This window comes from Mastigoproctus giganteus, chromosome 8 (genome assembly GCF_048544385.1).
Source record: "Mastigoproctus giganteus isolate SK-2022 chromosome 8, ASM4854438v1, whole genome shotgun sequence".
Taxonomy (NCBI): domain Eukaryota; kingdom Metazoa; phylum Arthropoda; class Arachnida; order Uropygi; family Thelyphonidae; genus Mastigoproctus; species Mastigoproctus giganteus.
In genome coordinates this window covers 22,030,474-22,050,116 of record NC_143582.1, presented here as the reverse complement: position 1 = coordinate 22,050,116, position 19,643 = coordinate 22,030,474, and the positions used below count along the sequence as shown (strand labels likewise).

General features: G+C 36.6%; 1 protein-coding gene across 8 annotated transcripts in view; it reads right to left on the bottom strand.

The window, feature by feature from the left end:
• Positions 1-19,643, bottom strand: part of LOC150081336 (uncharacterized) — a 290,310-nt gene that overhangs the window by 75,166 nt on the left and 195,501 nt on the right. For all 8 annotated transcript variants that reach the window (XM_090379683.1, XM_090379684.1, XM_090379685.1 and 5 more), the window contains one exon: positions 3,035-3,170. In XM_090379683.1, coding sequence (XP_090235809.1) covers positions 3,035-3,170 — 136 coding nt within the window. The remainder of the gene's footprint in view (positions 1-3,034; positions 3,171-19,643) is intronic.

The window sequence follows — 19,643 nt, the reverse complement described above, 5'->3', positions numbered from 1 at the left end:
CAGCACGAATTATGCGAACGGGAGAAGAAACACTGGACAGATGTCATTTCAAGGATTATTGAAATGGTAAAATATCTTGAATCTCAATGCCTAAAGTTACGGGGTTCATCTGATAAACTTTTCAAGAGAAACAATGGAAACTTTTTAAAATTTACAGAATTGTTTGGTATATTCGATCCTGTTATGTCGACGTATATTGAAAGAACCTTAGGATCTGAACCTGAATGTCATTACTTAAGCAAAGATATTCAAAATGAAATTATTAATTTGTTAGGCAATGCTATCTCTGAGATTTTGACTGCAATAAAAAAGCAAAATATTATTCTATCATATTGGATTGTACCCAGGATGTCAGTCATATTGAGCAAATGTCAGTTATTATACATTACATTTCATGTTCACATGATACAGTATTAATTTAAGAGCACTTCCTGAGTTTCTGCCAATATCCGATTCAACCGGTGAAGGTTTATGTAGTTCTAGTGTAAACAAATTATGTGCTTGGAATCTGGATATTGGCGACATAAGCGGACATGGGTATGATAACAGCGTGAATACGGTTGAACATGAACAGTTCTGATAACAGTTCCCAGCAAAACACTGGGAAGTACTCAAGAAATATATTTCTTCATTGACATTAAAGCCCGTTGCAGATACCCAATGAGAAAGCTGCATTGAAGCTCTGCGACCTCTAAGGCATCAAACTGGAGAAATATAATGATTCCCTATATGAAATTTATTTAATGAAACAATGTCTAAAGAAATGCGATGGGACGCAAAAAATTATACACTAAGCTAAAGGATTTCAAATTATTGTGTTCACTGATACTATGGCATGACGTATTAAATCATCAATCCCATAAGCGAAATGCTTCAAAATATTAGTGCAAAGATGGCTCTATCTTTGACATCCATAAAAAATTACAAACCTTTATTTCAAATTGTCATTCAGATGCCAGCTACGAGAAACTTCAACAAGAAGCAAAACAACTGTGAAAATCTTGATGCTATACCAAACTTCCAAACAAGTTTGCTGAAGAAAAATATGTAAGCATTTTGATTACGAGCATGAAGACGAATCATTGCAATCATGAGAAGATTTCTTCAACGTCATTTAGATGTCGCGTTGTCTTCCCTAAACAAAATATTTGAACAACTAAAACTACACAACGAGCAGTTTGAGATTTTGTATGATTTACACAAACCCAACGATTCTGATCATGAAAAACTTTGATAGAATTGTAATGATTTGCAAATCCATTTAACAGAGATAACAAAGACATAAATGGAACTAAGTTATTCAAGAAATATGTGCATTCAATGATATTTTTAAATTAGATTTAGATCATTTTAAAATGAAACAGCAAAATTAATTTGCAAAAATTAAATTGCCTTTTCTGAATTTGACAATAGCCCTAAGAATTTTATTAACAATTTCGATGCATGTCGCAAGCAGGGAGAGATCATTTTCCATATTAAAACTTATTAAAAACTGTTTAAGATCAGGTATGTCACAAGATAGGCTTGTAAATCTGGCAATGATATCTATAGAACATGATATTTGTGAACAATTAAATGTATCTGAACCTGTATGTGATTTTGTCAGCATTAAAGCACATAAAGTGAGAATGTAATTGATGTAAATAAAATTAATAAAAAATGTATTTTCATTTCTATACATTCTTCAAAATTGTAGTAAAGCCGGGCCTCACATAACACAAGTTCGATTAACGCATTTTTCAGTTACCACTATTTGAAAAAAATTATATCACTCTTCACTTGACATGATGCAAATTTCCAGTTAACACGATATTTTTTTATGTGATAGTTAAAAAAGATTTGAATCACATGCTAAGCTTACCAGGCATCGGAGGCCTGGGTGTTACCAATGGTATTTCCTCAATATGGGTCTCTCTGCCAGCGTTGCAGGCATCATATCAATCTTGTTGGTTAGGCAGGTGCCTTGTCCCCCCCCCCCCAAGAAGAGTCTGAATTGCTCATACAAGTAAAAAAGGAGTTTGATATGCTCACCTAGCATGGAGCTCTACAAGGGGGTGCCCACTTGAATTAGAGTACAAATGGGATGCCAGGTTTGCTTAGAACATCATACCCCTATTTCCTATAAGTTGTAACCTCTATTCCAATACCAAAGGGAAGGAGACCTGTCGGAATACAGCTGATCCTAGCAGTATAAATCAACTCAACTGATCTCAGTTAGGCTTGTCCAAGACCTCCTGTCCTGTCGAAGCAAGGTTCAAAGTGGTGTAGTTGGGCGAGCCTCTCAGCCTTTGGGACCCCCTTTCCACATATGGGTGGTGGTAGTAGATCTGAATGATGCTAGTCTGGAAGACTACAAGCCTCAATGGGAGGTCTCCTTACAATATAAAGGTGCCCGTGTTAGGAGGTCACGTTCTGAAAATTCATACTGCAGAGATCTTTTAGACTTGAGTAACCTCAGAATTTAAATAATTTTCCAGCTCCATAAGGTTCCAATTACTATTCTAACAGCATATTTTCTTGCATTTAGTCTACAATTATAAATTTTGCTCAAGTGTTTCAAAACCTGAAACACTTAGATGCCTGTTACTTACTAAACCTGTTGCTCTTTTAAAGTTCACCAGAGTGCTGATCTAAAACATCCCAGGAGACCATTTTTTTTTTTTTTTATAGTGGCTCACAACACACTGACCCCATATAAACTTTCTGAAGTCCTGTCGATTATTTTCTCCAAATAGTTCATGTTGATGCTCTCTCGTTTTTGTATTCCATTTTTATGTGAAAATTCCATCATCAATCATTTTACTTCCTCTCCTCAATTTCTTACACACTTCAATCTGACCCTCCATAAGAATATAAATTTCTTTTATATCCTTTCATTATTTCTGCCATTACAATAAACTAACATCTAAAGTGTGCTCCCTGTCATGTCATCAAATAGGACTTAATGATTGATAAAACAAATAAATGGATAACCTAAAAGAGTATTTATTTCTAGTTATAATTATCTAGCAGAAAATCCATATTAATTACATACCACTGGCTCTTTCTTAATTTTTACAGTCTCTTCAACACCAGGCATTCTTTTCCTGCCATGTTTTTCTATCTCTGGAGAACCAGAACTAGATTGAGATGTTCTTGAAGAAGATCTAGATGGTGACTTTATCTTCCTCCTAAAAGAAGTAAATATAAGTATCTTTTTAAAAGCCCAATAAGCTTGTTAATAATTAAGCTTTGTTTTAAGAAAATGCCGATACCAGTTGTAAAATTACAGAATAATAAGCAAGGTTTCGTATTATGTTGAAAGTACATAATTCTGCCTGTAAACAAATTTCACTACCATTCATATGTGCCCCCATCCTAAACAGCAATTCTAGGGAGGGTGAGGGGAATTCAAATAAATCATACAAGGTTTATCCACTAAAAGAAAACTACAAAGCTAACAAAGTGCTAAATTGTCAGTCTTGTCATTTTTTAGTAGTCAGCTAGATATGAAGCCTAGAAATGCTTCATATGATCTAGGGCAGAAGTACTCAAAAGAAATACAATAAAATTATATTATTATTGAATGCACTGACATTTCAAAGATATTTGCATATCTTTTCCCTCAGAGTGAGTGACTAACAGAGTAAATCAGTTACTGGTTAAAAATAGTACATTAAAATCATACATAGTAGCAAAAACAATACTTATAGCACTGACATTTGCCTTTAGAAATGTCAGTAGAATTAATAAATAAATTTTGCAACTAAATTAGGGTTTTAATGTATTCCTTTTAAACAGTAAGCAGCACCATTGTCATATTCAGAATAAAGTTATGTTTCAGTAGCGGGCAATCCAACATGAATGTGCATATTGAAACTTACCTTAAATTTTATATTATTATATAATAACTGCCATGAACAAAAGCATCTCATAAGTGATATTTAAAACAGTAACCTAGGAACTACTAAGAATAACTGTAATGATAAAATGATACTGCACTACATGAAAAAACACAGATTTTATTTTACGTTAAAATGTCAATGGACATTAAAAACAGATCATTTAAGCATAAGACTTTTCCAAGTAGCAGAATGGATGGTCTGAATACGCATCATGAAGATTGAAATTATTAGCTGCTAAAGTGTTGGAACATCCTCCTTAGGTGGCATAATTCAGTTGTACATGTCTCGCGTGCAAATGAATTATGTCACAGCAACATGTGAATCTAGCATTTTAAAAATGATCCACTAGTAGCAAAGCAGACGTGTACCATAAAAACATTGACCACACCATCACACTTCTACAACAAGTCTGCAGTATTGACACCTGAGTTCATGTTGCTGTTGAAAGGCGGGTAAAACAAGTGGGCAAAGGTCACCTACTGGTATATCTCATCCACGAGTCCCAAGCATTGTGCATTCTTATATACCCTTTTTGCATACCACTGTCACTTGACCAATTGTGACCCATCTGCTAGATAGTATGATTCTTTTTACCTACCTCTCAAATCAACAAGCTGTTTCTTGCCACAGGATTGCTGTTGGCTGGACTACTGATATACTCCTGACACTGTTGTGAATACCCCAGTTGGGTGGCAATGTCTGTGATACTTATACTACAGCAAGTCTGGGCACCGACTACCATACTGCACTCATCAACTCAGGTTGTGCTGTTGGTCCATTCACTCACTGAATTACATACATGCGCATGCACTCAATTTCTTGATATCTGACTACCTGCTTTATACAGCCTAGTATGGGCATGTAACACTGACTGATGGAGCAGCCAACTCCTTGGATAATGGGGAGGGTGCTAATGAACTGATTATCCAGCATAAATCTTCTCAACACAGTTAACAGCAAAGCACATGGCAGGTGAGTGTGCAATGAATGTATTTTATTTATTTCAATAATTTATTTTGAGAGTTTCTCTAAACCAGGGGTGGCCAACAAGTCGATCGTGGCTTTAATTTCGGTCAATCACGACAAATTTTAAATATATATAAAAAATATATTAGACAAAATCTAAATATTATTATTATGTGCCCCACTACATACGCTTATTACAAATCCGTTGAACCACGTGACTACTCTTATTGCCGCAAAACCAGCTAGGGCCTCTTGTGAAAATTCACGCAGTTACATTGTGGACAGCATAATGTCGAATTCTTATTTAGCTTACTTAATATTAATAACTGGACAGTACTAATACTTTAATTTAATACCCTTTGATTTAAAATGAATACTACAAAAAAAGAGTAAAACTTATCATTTTAATACTTTTTTGTAATGATAAAAGAAAAATGTTATTGTTTCATTTGCACTGCTTCCATGGCTATACCCAAAATAGGAAATTTAGAAAGGCACTTCAACACTCCATGGTAAATACCAATCGGATTTTTCGCCTAATAGTGACCTTAGAACAAAATAAATTAAAATAACTTAAATTCAGATTCACACAACAAATTTTCTTCATGACACCTAATTTACAATCTACAGCAGTAACTGCAGCATCATTTAAGGTGAGTCATCTTCTTGTAAAAAAAAAATGCAAACCATTTTCTGATGGTCAATTCATTAAAGATGCATTTTTAGGAATAACAGGTTCTCTTTTCGAAAATGTTAAGAACAAAAATGAAATTAAAAGTGCTCTTCAAGGATCTGCAATTATCTTGAAATACCGTGATGCGATGCATCGAAAAAATTATTAAAAATGTGAACGAACAATTGCATGCTCATATTGCTAATTGTGTCTCCTTTTCTTTACAACTGGATGATACAGCTCAATTGCTCGTTTTTCTTCGTATGGTTTTCGATGATTCTGCCTCTAGAGAAGAACTGCTGGGTATGGCTTCGTTAAAAGAAAGAACTAGAGGTCTTGATATATTTAATGCATTCAAAAATATTATTGAAAAAAAAAAAAAAAAATTACCACCATTTAAGCTCGTATCAACAACAACAGATGGAGCTAAAACAATGACGGGGCATCTTAACAGATTCATCGCATTGTGCCAAGATGATGAATTACCAGATTTTTTGAGTTACCACTGTATCATACACCAACAAGTATTAGCCAGCAAAGGATTAAATACTAAAAGTGTTATGGACATAGCTTTCAAAATCGTGAATTCCATCAGAGGACAATCTCTTCAAAGCAGACTTTTCAAAATGCACCTCTATGAAAATGAACCAGATCTGATATTACACACAGATGAGAGGTGGCTGAGTCGGAGTAAGTTTCTACAGAGATTTCGAAATTTGCTGAATGAAATTTTACAAAAAATTGTTGATCAAAGGGGAGGAGATGATTATCAGCAGCTACAAGATACAGAGTGGTTGTGTGATCTGGATTTTTTGGCAGATTTTACCAGTAAATTAGGTGATCTGAATTTGGAATTAATGACATGATTAGGAGTATTTCTGCATATAAATATCAATTTCTGGCAATGGCTAAGGATCTCAAAGAAAAAAAATTCGCTCATTTTGCAAATATGCAAGGTCATCAACAGCTATATTGTTCAATATATTTCTTATCCATTTAATGTCGACTTAGATACGAAACAAATTGCAGAAAAAATCGTTGAGATTTTTTACACAGAGAAAATATTGCTTGAAAAATGAAATTATTACATTGCGAAAATATCTTCCTAGCCAAATAATCAGAAAAAGACCTTTAGAAATATGTTTGCCGAGAAAAGTATTCAAATGTAAAAAAATGCAGTGCAGTAAACTTTTAAATTTCTGTTTTGGTTCCACATATCTATGTGAATCGGCCTTTTCGTATTTGAAACAAACAAAAACGAAGACTCGCTGTACTCTTACGAACTTGCATACAGAAGATTCTTTACAGTTGGCCTCATCACAGTATGTCCCCGATTTTGAAAGCTTGGCAGATGACATGAAGACACAAACTTCACATAAATTAAAAATTTAAATATGTATGAATTTAAAATAAGAATTCTGAATTGTATTTAATTTTAAAATTTATAAACAACATTTTTCAATATGTGTTGATTACGTTTTTTAACCATGTGCAACAAAATTCTTGAGATGGTAGATCGTGGAACATTTTGAAGGAAAAAAGTAGATCGCATCACAAATTCAGTTAGTCGCCTCTGCTGTAAACAATAGCTAAAGATCATGTAAGCCAATACCAACATGTGAAAGTGTGTGGGGCATTATAGCCTACATAATCTTTAGCAATTGTTTAGAGAAACTTTCAGAGTATGAAGAAGAGATGCCAAGCTATGCAAAATTGGAATGGCCAATTTCTTGAATGACAGTGGGGTACATCTAATGAATTGGCCACTCACATACAATTTTCTACTGCAAAAATATAAATATGTAAATATTTATAAACATCTATAACTGTCTATTATTTAGAAGTTCATTTCTGTGCATTGCCTTGATTTTTGTATGTGACCCCAACCCCTCCATTATTTCTTGTGGGAATTTATGCTCTAAATTTATACAATACTTTTTAACAAATGCATCCACCCATACAAACTGAGAAATGCCTATCCAATTAAATAAAATTAGCACTCTCAGCTATGTGTAGATGATTTCTTTGTGTTAGTGTTACAACAAACAATAGTGAAGTAACAGTTGACAATTGCAACATCTATGACACACACAAATAAGTTTGAAAGATCAGAAATTTCATAAGTGATACACAGAGTAGGATGATGATTAAGAAGCTACAGTGTTTCAACTGATTAGCGATAAAAGTTACATTAAAAAAAAATTTAGACTATTTATATGCAACTCAACAGAAAGAAATGGATTCTAGAGAACATAATAGCAATTTATAGAATAAAAGACAATATGTAAAATACACAAATTTAAAAATATAAAATTAAAATAAAACACTATTTCACATGTAAAAATTTTGTTTATCTTTGTACACCTGTCAAGTATACATTACCCCATACAAGAAAGATTCTGTACTACATGTCAAGTAATGTATGCTTCACAACTGAACTGCATAAAAATAAATTCTTTTTTTTTTGTGTAGAAAGTGCCTTTCCTTCATTTTATATTTAAGTAGAAATAATAATGGTTAATTAGACAACACAAATATAATTGGCTATAAGGCAAACAACACTAAACTGAAATGGGGCACTTGATTATTTTTATAGTCCTTTATATCACAAAACTGTCAACTCTAGTTCACCCACATGTTAAGTAGATGTGGGTAACATGGGTTTCTATAGCAATCAGTTATTTGCCTGATGTATTAGTATTAGTAACGGCCGCATGGTGCAAGAAAGCCTATGGCTTATGCTGCACCAGCCAAAAAAAAAAAAAAAAATCCGAACAAAACAATGATAAAAACAAAAAATAAATAAATAAATAAAATAAATAACTAAATAATGATAATTAATAAATAAAAAAAATTTTAAAAATAAAATTAAAAATAAATAAAAAGGAAATTAAACCTATCATCCTATGCGCTTCCCTTACCCGAAAGTACTATCCAGATGACCTTTGAATTTCCCCAAACTGTCGGCCTCTACCACCCATGAAGGCAACTTATTCCAGTAATTTATAACTCGCTGGCTAAAATAGAACTTCCTGCAGTCCAATCTAAACATTCCCCCCCCCCTAACTTGAATTTATGTCCCCTAGTTCTAGCATCATTTATAATCTTGAAAATTTTATCCTCATTCATTTTACCGATGCCTCTCAGAGCCTTAAACACCTCAATCAAATCTCCTCTAAGGTGTCTAGTTTCCAAACTCTGCAACCCACATATTCGAAGTCTTTCTTCATAAGGACGCCCTTTTGCCGATATCACCAGGCGAGTTACCCTTCTTTGCACCCTTTCAAGAAGCTCGATGTCTTTCTTTAGGTGCGGTCTCCATACTTGAACACAGTATTCCAAGTGTGGTCTAACATAAGCCTTATATAATGGGATTATCACGTCCCTATCTCTACTTGCAAAAGTTCGATAGATCATCGATAGGACACCATGGACCTTCCTTGCAACCTGTTTACAATGCTCAGAGAATTTCATGTCTGACCGTATCGTAACACCCAAGTCCCTTTCCTCCAGTACTGGGTTTAGTTGAACTCCACCAAGTGAATAAGTTTTTTTTGGGATTACTGTTTACCAGGTGTAATACCTTACACTTTGTTGGATTAAAGCACAGCTGCCATTTTTCTGACCATTCCTGAAGTCTATCTAGGTCTCTCTGAAGAAGCTCAGCTTGACAGTGATCATTAACTACTCTACCAATTTTAACATCATCTGCAAATTTAGACATCATGCCCTCTATCCCTTCATCAATGTTGTTTATGAAAATTAAAAACAACAGTGGTCCTAATACTGATCCTTGGGGAACCCCACTTCTTACATCAACCCAATCGGAGGAATAGCCATTTATCACAACCCTCTGCCTCCTGCCCTGAAGCCATCCTGAAGTATAGGTTTTAAAGAACATAACACGCATGTTAAGCATGTTATCTGTAGCATAATAATAGTAGTTTTTTTTGCCATACAGCCAGAGTTACAATCATGATTTATCTTAATAAAAATTAAGATTATGCTCTCTGAAGGCCATCTCTTTCTGTTGAGTTGCAAATAAATAATAACACTTCTTCATATAATTTCAGCCCTCATTTCTTACAAGCTGCTTCTGATTTTTTTTTTTTTTATTTTTTTATGAAAGCCCCAAGCATGAGAAATATTAGAACCAATAGTACTAGGCATGGATTGAAGGTTGACAAGATGAAAGGTAGATACATGTTGACATTAGACTTAATTTCCGTTGAGTCCAATTTTCAGGATATGTGTGAAGGTTGTTTCAGAAAACAGAATTTGAAGGAATAAATGAGGAATAAAAAAAGTTGGTTCTGTCAGTTTGAAGTTGGACAGTAAAAGGATACTGATTTGCTGCAGCATGTGTATAGACTCGCTTGGAAGAAAGAGTAGGGATTATCAAAGCAAACTCAGAAGAACAATGCCCATGGAAACAAAGGGCATGCAGCAGAAACAGAACCTCTATGAGACAGAGAGTGGAGAGACTTTGTTAGAGATGGGTCAGTAATTAACCTAACTGCCCTCTTTTGAATGGAGTTTAGAAGCCTGAAGAAGGTCTTCAGGACACTGCCATTTGCCAAATGTGAGAACAATATTTAATGGTAGGGTAGATTTGTACAGACAAGCTGTTTGGAAAAAAGTAATGCCAAGAGCAAATGAGAAAACCAAGTTTTTTAGATGCAGAGGAAGCAATATTTGTGATATGCTTACACCAAGACAGATTAGAACTCGAGGTAATCCTAATAGAGATATGTGATCTTGTCCAGAAATCTGAGTGTCATTGAAGTTAAGAATAGGAGCAGAAGAATCCTTTTTGTGCGATATAAGACAGGACTGAGTTTTAGACGTATTGGTATCAACTAAGTTATCTTTGGCCCCACTGGACAAATTACCTGGAGATCAGCATTTAAGGAATTGGTAGTGGATGTTCGAATAGTTAGAGCTGTTTGTGCAGAGCAAGGTTTCTCAAACTGGTAGGTGGAATGCAACGTGCTATCATCAGCAAAACTATGGATAGGATTTCTGGTCAATGGAAGAAGGTCATTAATATAAAAGAGGAAAAGACGGGGAGAAAGAAATGAACCTTGGGAAACACCAGCATTAGTATAGAAATTAGAAGTCTGCCATCACCTGCAGTGAGTGGTCAGGCAGAAAACTTGATACCAAATTACAAAAACAGTTGGCACCATATAAGATGGAAGCTAATTTGAATACCTGTATGCCAAACACATTCAACTGCCTTTGAAATGTCAAGAGCAACTACTTAAGTTTCACCAAACTTTCCTACTGAATTTGTCCACAGATTGGTAATATAAGCTAGTATATCACCAGTGGATCAACACTGACAAAATCCATACTTATAGTCATTGATCAGATGGAAGGTGTCTATATAGTTTAGGAGTTGGTGGTTAATTGATTTCTCCATTACTTTAGAAAGAGTAGAAATAAGTGCAATGGGACAAGTGGATGGGAGGGATTTATCAACCCTTTTTTAGGAGCTGGCTGGAGCAAACTTCCAAGCAGAAAGGAAAACACCGGTGGAATAAGAAAGTGTAAAAACATAATTGAGAACAGAAGTAAGCTCGGGAGCACAGGTTTTGAGAATAAATGGAGAATTACTATCAGGACCTGGCACTTTCTTGGCATCAAGACTGGTCGAGATTCTTCTGACATCCTTTTGATAGAAAACAACAGAAGGCATTGAATGGAGTGTACGGGGAATGGTAGGAGGTCATTTACCAAAATCATCAATACATGAGTTAGAAGAAAAGTAGCATGCTAACAGGTCAGCTTTATCTTTAGCTGAGGTAGCAATGAAACTGTCCAGTTTTGACAGAGATGGGATTGGAGATGAGCAAAAGTCATGGCCAATAGCTTTGGCAAGAGACCAGAATGCTCAATTACCACTTGGACACGAAGCAAGTTTTCTAAACTTAGCCTGTTCAAAATCTAGTTTGGACTGATTACTTTGGCTTTACAGTTTTTGCGAGCTTTGGTGGAGGCAGAAAATGAACCTGGAGATTCGGATGCAAGCCAATTCTGATATACAACATTCTTATCCTGAACAGCCTTAGCACATAATTGGAAGAGCAAGGTGTAGATAAAGGATGAGATTTTAAGGTGGTATGTGGAATAAAGGATTTCATCCCTTTAAGAATAATTTCACTGACACAATCTGAGCCGACATTAAAATCACAAGACTTAACACAGTAATCTAACTGAGGAAAGGTAAATAGATGCAGGAAAGGTAAAAAGGTAAATAAATGGGATATAAGGCAGATCATCCCATTTTGCATTCTTTCAAAGCCAAACATGAGGTTGAGAATGGCCACAAGAGAAAAACTCCACTGGAGAAGAGACCTTGTGATCTGAGGTGCCTAGATGACCACTTCCCTCGACCACTTCCCTTCCATATACTTGGAAGGGTTGTTTGTGAAATATGAACATTAACATATCTCACAAACTGAGATATGAACATTAAAATCCCAGTTTGTTAGATATGTGGAGATATGAACATTAAAATCATCAAGGAAAATTACCTCACTGTTAGGAAAATTGGACTGGAGAAAATTGGACAAAGAGAAGAAGTCAGAGTTCTAAGTGATTAGTGGAATTGGGAGAAAGATAGAGGCAACATATGAATTTGATAGAATGGTGTAGAGATATTTTAAACCAGAGAAGATTGCAAAGAGGAGATTTCATATTACTGTCTCTGACAGGGAATATCAGAGTGGGCATATGCACAAGTGCCACCTTTGAAGAAAAACGAATCAAAAAACAAATAATTAAGGCAACTGCGATGAGAAGTGGTTGAATCAACTGAAAACTATGAATCTGTTAGAAAAAGTATATGGGGTTTGGAAGACTAAGTGGAAATGGATATCCTTGAAATTAGAACTGAGCTCACGTATATTTGTGACACAGAAACATTTGGGAGGTTTATATGTTTCTTGCAGATAATTTATTCTATTAAAAGATGAAGAGAGGAACCATAGGAGGCCACTAGGCCTAATACTGGACAGGAAGAAGATTTGACTATTCAATATGTACTCTGTAGTAAGAAACAGTGGGGAGGACATGTATGAAGTAATGAAACTTTTGGATATGGCATACACACAGCAAGAATATACCCCACTCCTTGACATAACATAGGCTTATCTTTCTTGCAGATAATTTATTCTATTAAAATATGGAGAGAGAGACCACAGCAGGCCACTAGGCCTAATACTGGACATGAAGATTTGACTATTCACAATATGTACTCTGTAGTAAGAAACAGGGGAGGACATGTATGAAGTAATGAAATTTTTGGACATGGCATACACACACAGCAAGAATATACCCCACTCCTTGACATAACATAGGCTTGACAATGCCCCCCCCCCACACTAGCTGATACAGAAGCCTCCTAAAGAGTTACCGATAGGTTTGGTCCAGCAGACTATCTAATAGCCTGGAAATACCATTTTAGAGCTCTATACTCGAAATGTAAGGAAGATTGAATCTCTCAATGATGTCCATCATAACCTCAAAAGGCATTAATCATATTGCATGATGGAAGGGATGGAGGAGTTGCCAGAGCTTTGCTCTGGAGATTAAATATGGGTTCCACCACTTCAAGCCTCCAATAAACAAAGTTGTGGTACTGGGCTGATTGATGACAGTCATCTTCCATCTAATATTACCTGGTAACACAGAAGGGAGGCAATCTACCATGCGGTGTGGACGGCACACCTCAACTCTTGCTTATGTTGGTTCACATGTGGGTGGTCAATCCCCAGTATACTAGGTGCTGCATTTCAAGATTTGCACACAAGGATTATACCCAGGGTTACTAATAGCCCCATCATTATGAAGGTGTAAGCAGAGGATGTGGGTGTGACAGCACGACCAAGACTTCGCTGAAATTCGGCCCATTTGACTTCAGTGTTATTCGAATATCAGTTTCATCAGTGTTTTAGACTCCCGGGTAGCAAATCCAGCTTGTAATACCTGAGAGAATATCTGTAACAGCCTCAAGGACTCAATGTTTGAAAATTAGTTGTATTTTACAACATTGTTTACTGTAACCTGTAATGTCCTTATCCTGCACAAATAAATCAACTATATGTAGTTGATCATGCTGTTTTTTATTTTCTTTCAATGATGCATTTAATTATACTATTGTCTTATTACAGTAAACAATATTGTTATAGTGGAAATAAACTAGAACTGAGACTACAAAGATTTGCCCCATTTCTTGCACTTTTGTTTTCCAAATTTGTTGAATTTTTAATTCGTAATCTGGCAATGCTGGAATGGGTACAGTGCAGGGCAATGAGATGGTGAGGGAAAGAAACGGGTGCTCTTACCAAGGAAGGCTTCATTTCTGCAAACTGCAGTGTCTGGAGACTAGACACCTGCAAAGTGATCTGATTGAAGTGTTTAAGGCTTTGAATGTATTAAGAAAGCTCAATGCTGATGAGATCCTTCCTCAATAGTATAACTGCGACTACACACACATGAGGGCACATAAATTTAAACTGAGGAAGGATGGTTGACAATAGATGTTTGGAAGTTTGCCTTTAGCTAGCAGGTGGTTGATTGCTGGAACAAACTTCCATCTGTTATGTGGAAGCAGATAGCTTGAATAAATTCAAGGAAGAACTAGACAAACTATTGGAGGCAATGGATAGATGAAATGAGAGTTACCCCTCCTTTTGGCTGATGCTGTATAAACTTGCTTTCTTGCATCAATTGCCACTACCAATAACAAAAATCTGCTCTAGCTAGTACTTTTTCTGATTTTTTTAGCTAGTTCTGGCAGACTTTTATTGTATTGTGTCTTAGGCTGCAGAGGCTCATTGGTGTATTCTCTGGTTATTCAAATTATGACACTGCATCTACAATTCTGATTTATTAAAACTGTACCATATCCCATCCATTCATTTCATATCTAAGAATTTGATATTAAGTATGTAGTTTCTCCAATAGTCAGATCAGGAGCAAAATAAAGTGCTTCAAAAAGCTGAACATAACAAAAGTAATAAAAAAAAATGGAAGATTTTAAAATTATTTGCTGTAAGTTGGTCACATTTCAGTGGAATCGTGGAGGGCCAACACAACAGTTTTCCAAGTATGAAAACAAGTTTGTGGCCACTTGGACTATAAAATAAAGAAATAACTACACGCCATGGTATGGACAATGATCAAGGGGGGAAATACGAAATATTCACACACCACTGTATTTCGAGTGCTAAATACTGAATCTATAAAGACAATGTGACTAACTGGACTATGAATGATAATTTAGGTTTAAAGTGAGCACAGAATTGCAGGCTAAAAAGGAGAAGGGGGAATCAGTGGTAAATGCTGACTATAGTTGCATTATAGTGCGAGGTTAGCCTGTGCGGACGTTGCTCCTTAAAGCTCTAGAAACAGAGAAGTTTTTCCTGATTTATTTTCTGCTTTATTAGTTTAAATTGTCATATTAACTTATTTTCTAGAGTAGCTTTATATTCCTAGTTACGATACTTAGTTTAAAGTTTAACTTAGACAGAGATTTTGTAGATATTACTTAGTATCGGTAACGGTATCAAATCCACGTGTCACAAATTGAACGAGAGTTCTTTTTTTTTTTTTTTTTTTTTTAACCAAATTTAGTCGATTTATTAACCAATTGTTATATCAAATTATCTTCTATAAGTAGATTATAGACCTAGTTAGGATCCTTAGTTTATTCTAAATTGAGATAGCGAGATTTGGAAGCTAATCAATACTTACGAGTCCGTAGAAATACTGTTCGTGAATTCCCGCCATTTTTACACGATAGCAAAAGCTTAGTGTAGTATAGTGCATAATATAATATTGTCAATTAATCAGTAAATCTATTAATCTTGATAAACTTTATTGTCAATTAAATTGTATTTTTAACTCTATATATATATATAACGACTTAATCGTAACAAATAATTAATACATAACTATAGTGGTACACATGATACGGAAGTTGTATAAAGGGAACTCGTAGAAAATACTAGATACCGAAAAAATATATATATAACATAACTGTTTTGGGATATAACTTAAGGATTTAATTTTTGTTTTGAATTTTATTGAATTAAATCGGAATCATGACTCTGACCAGAGCAGCAAAGCAAAAGGCTCAAGCTAATGGGAGTGCTGTGGTTCAGGGGAGAACTGAGGGGGGGCAGTTGCCCTCTGAATCACAGTCTATTAAAATGCACTGTTTGCTTGATGTTTGCGGAGCAGTCGGGTACGGGACATGATACTGCCAAGGGGGATGTCTTTGTGTGTGCACGATGTAAGGAGTGCAAGGAAATCAGGCGACAACTCAGCGTTGTTATGGGCCTTTATGAGAGCTTGAAGGACAGGGTGGATGCCCTCGAAGGAAATAAATTGAGGGGCCCATCAAGCTCTCAGCTGCCCACATCAACGCCAGAGCTTGCACTTGGTCATCAGGCAACACAGAGGCAGCCCCCTAGGCAGAATGCGCTGGTCCCACAGGAACTAGTAGTTGTTGGTGACTCTATTGTCAGGGAAACGGGGAACATGCTTTGTAAAAAGGATAGGTGGAATAGGACCAGGGTATGTCTGCCAGGGGCAAAGGTTGATGATGTTGTAGAGCGGATATCATCTTTTAAGGGCACAAAAGGTGATATAGTTGTACACGTTGGCACTAATGATATTAAGAGTAGGAGACCGGCGGAATTACTTAGCAAGTACAGGTCACTGTTGAAAAAAAGCCGTGAATTAGGGTTGAACTTGAAAGTGTCTGCAATTCTGCCCAGACACGATAGGAGAGAGTATATGATGAGAGCCTTGTCGATCAATTCGGCCCTGGAGGGATTGTCCAAGGCTCAAGGGGTAGAATTTTTTTCAGCCTGGACTGTACTTGTTAACAGGAGAGAATGCTTCTACAGGGATGGGATACACTTAAATAGAAAGGGTGCAAGAATTTTTGCTGATGCTGTCGAGGCAGTGTTAGGTGGGTCGGAAAACTGCTAGTTTTCCGACGACGGTAGGGGGGGGATACAAGGACTAATAGATTAACAGTAGCCACTGGCAGAGGTGGAAGTGATTCTTGCACTGCTTCTATTGAAATGAGCAGAAGCCTGGAAAACAAGATGCAGGATATTTCACAGACTGCTGGTAGTCATTGCAGTACAAGTAAACACATGGGTTGTGTTAGGGTAGCTAAGAATAGAAACAGGTGCATGTATACCTGCGTGTACACCAATGCTAGGAGTTTGGTAAATAAATTTGATGAATTTGAGGTATTGCTCAAAACATCAAAGGCAGATATTGTTGGGATATCAGAGACGTGGTGTCACAAAGATATAAGTAATGCGGAACTGGAATTTGGGGAATACAATGTGTATAGGAAGGATAGACAGAACAGGAGGGGAGGAGGAGTTATGCTATTAATTAAGAAACACATAAAGTCCAAGGAAGTGAAGCCAGTCGACATCGATGGACAGGGCAGTGTCGAGTCAGTTTGGTGTGACATAAGCATAGGGAAATCAAAATTGAGAGTAGGAGTGTGCTATAGGCCTAATGACTCTGATGAGTATAATAAGATATGGTACAGGGAAATAGAGTGGGCCAGTAAATCAGAGAGTCTTATAATGGGGGATTTTAATTTCCCAGATATTGACTGGAATTTGTGGGTTGGTCACTCGCACATTAGCAAGGCTTTTGTGGATTTATTGGATGATTGTTTTCTACATCAGCATGTTCGTAAGGCAACAAGAGGGAGCAATACTCTCGATCTGATTATCAGTAGTGATTCTTCATGCATTAAGAATCTGCAGATAAATGAACCACTAGGTGGCAGTGATCACAGTGTGTTGAAGTGGGATTTACTCAAGGAGGTAACTACCATCAGAGGTAAAGGGAAGGGTTTTTGTTTTCGTAAAGGCGACTATGATGGTCTGAGACAATATTTAAATCCTATACAGTGAGACCAACTGATGATGTTACCAACAGCAAACTCAAAATGGGAAGCATTCAAGGAACTAATCTTGGAGGCTACCAGGCTTTACATACCAACTAAGAAATATTGTTCAAGGTTTAGGCCTAAATGGTTGTCAGATGAATTAATGAGACATGTGGCAGAGAAGAAAAATGCATGGGATACATTCAAATTAATGGGTGACATGGAAGCCTATGATAGATATAAGTTGGTCTGTAACCAAGTCACAAAGGAGATTAGGCAGGCAAAGGTAGACTACGAAAAATCCTTGGCAAAGGATGCAAAGAAAAACAGAAAAGAGTTCTTTACATATTTGAACTCGAGAAGGAAAGGGATGAATCAGATTGGTCCACTGGATATTGATGGTTCAACAGTTGAGGATCCTGCTCAGGTGGCTAACAATCTAAACAAGTATTTTGCATCTACATTCACGCATGAGGAGTTATTCAGGAAGGAGAATGATGTAGGTAAAGTAAACATTGGCAGTGAGCTGGATGATTTTGTAATAACTGAGAGGAAAGTGGAGGAGAGATTGTTGAGGATAAACATAAAAAAGGCACCTGGGGTGGATGGGATCTATCCAGTTATATTAAAGGAGGCAGCAAAGGAAGTATGCAAACCCCTAGCCATAATTATGAGAGCTTCTTTGGACTCAGGGGAGGTACCCATAGACTGGAGATGTGCAAATGTAACCCCAATTCACAAAGGAGGATCAAAGGCTGACACAAGTAATTATAGACCTGTTAGTTTAACTTCTGTTCCAGGTAAATTAATGGAGGCACTGGTTAAAGAAGCACTGCAGAATCATCTAGACAAGAATTCAGTTATAGCTCAGACGCAGCATGGTTTTGTTAAGAGCAGGTCTTGCCTGACCAATTTGATTGGATACTATGATGTAGTCACAAAAGAACTGGATGCAGGGAATAACTTTGATATTATATATTTGGATCTTAGAAAGGCTTTTGATACTGTTGCACATGGAAGACTGCTGCACAAATTGGAGCAGTGTGGCATTGGAGGCAAATTGCTGCTATGGATAAGGGGATGGTTGAGTGGCAGAAGACAGAGAGTGGTAATCAATGGACACTGCTCAACGTTCACTAATGTTATTAGTGGAGTTCCTCAAGGTTCAGTGTTGGGTCCGTTGTTGTTTTCGGTGTTTATGAATGATATTGATGATGGGATATCAAGTTTAATGTCCAAGTTTGCAGATGATACAAAGGTTGGCAGGGTCGTTAAGGACACTACTGATGCTATGCTGCTGCAACAGGATCTGGAAAGGTTGAACAGATGGGCTGAGAGGTGGCAAATGAAGTTTAACATTGAAAAATGTAAAGTACTACATATGGGAAACAGTAACCCCAGAGCAACGTATCAACTCTGCGGTACTACACTGACAGTGGTGGAGAATGAAAAGGACCTGGGGGTAATTGTGCAGGCAGATATGAAGTTCTCTGAGCAGTGCAGACGAGCTGCAAGAGTAGCTCATGGTGTCTTGTCAATGATATACAGGAATTTTTCTAGCAGGGATAAGGAGGTGATTATTCCCTTGTATAAGGCAATGGTTAGGCCACATCTTGAGTACTGTATACAGGTCTGGAGGCCTCATTTCAAGAAGGATGTAGAACTGCTGGAACGGGTACAGAGAAGGGCAACAAGATTAGTGAATGGAACAAAGGGTTGCTCTTACGAAGAAAGGCTTAAGTTTTGCAAATTACAGAGTCTGGAGACTAGGCACCGGCGAGGTGATCTGATAGAGGTGTATAAGGCTTTGAATGGTTTGAGCATGCTCAATGCCAATGGGATTCTTCATCTTGCTCAGAATAATCACCTCAGAGGGCATAAATTCAAATTGAGGAAGGATGGATGTCGGATAGATGTGCGGAAATTTGCCTTTGGCCAGCGGGTGGTTGGTTGGTGGAACCGAATTCCATCACTTGTTGTTGAAGTTGATAGCCTGAACAAATTTAAAGCTCAACTGGACAGGTATTTCGAACGAACAGAGGGGTGAAATGGGAGTGGGGTTTTTTTTTTTTTTTTTGGCTGATGCTGAATAAGCTTGCTTTCTTGCATCATATGCCTCTACTAATGCTAATGCTAATAAGTTTGTAAAATAATATTAAAAAAACTTGTGTTATTATGTATT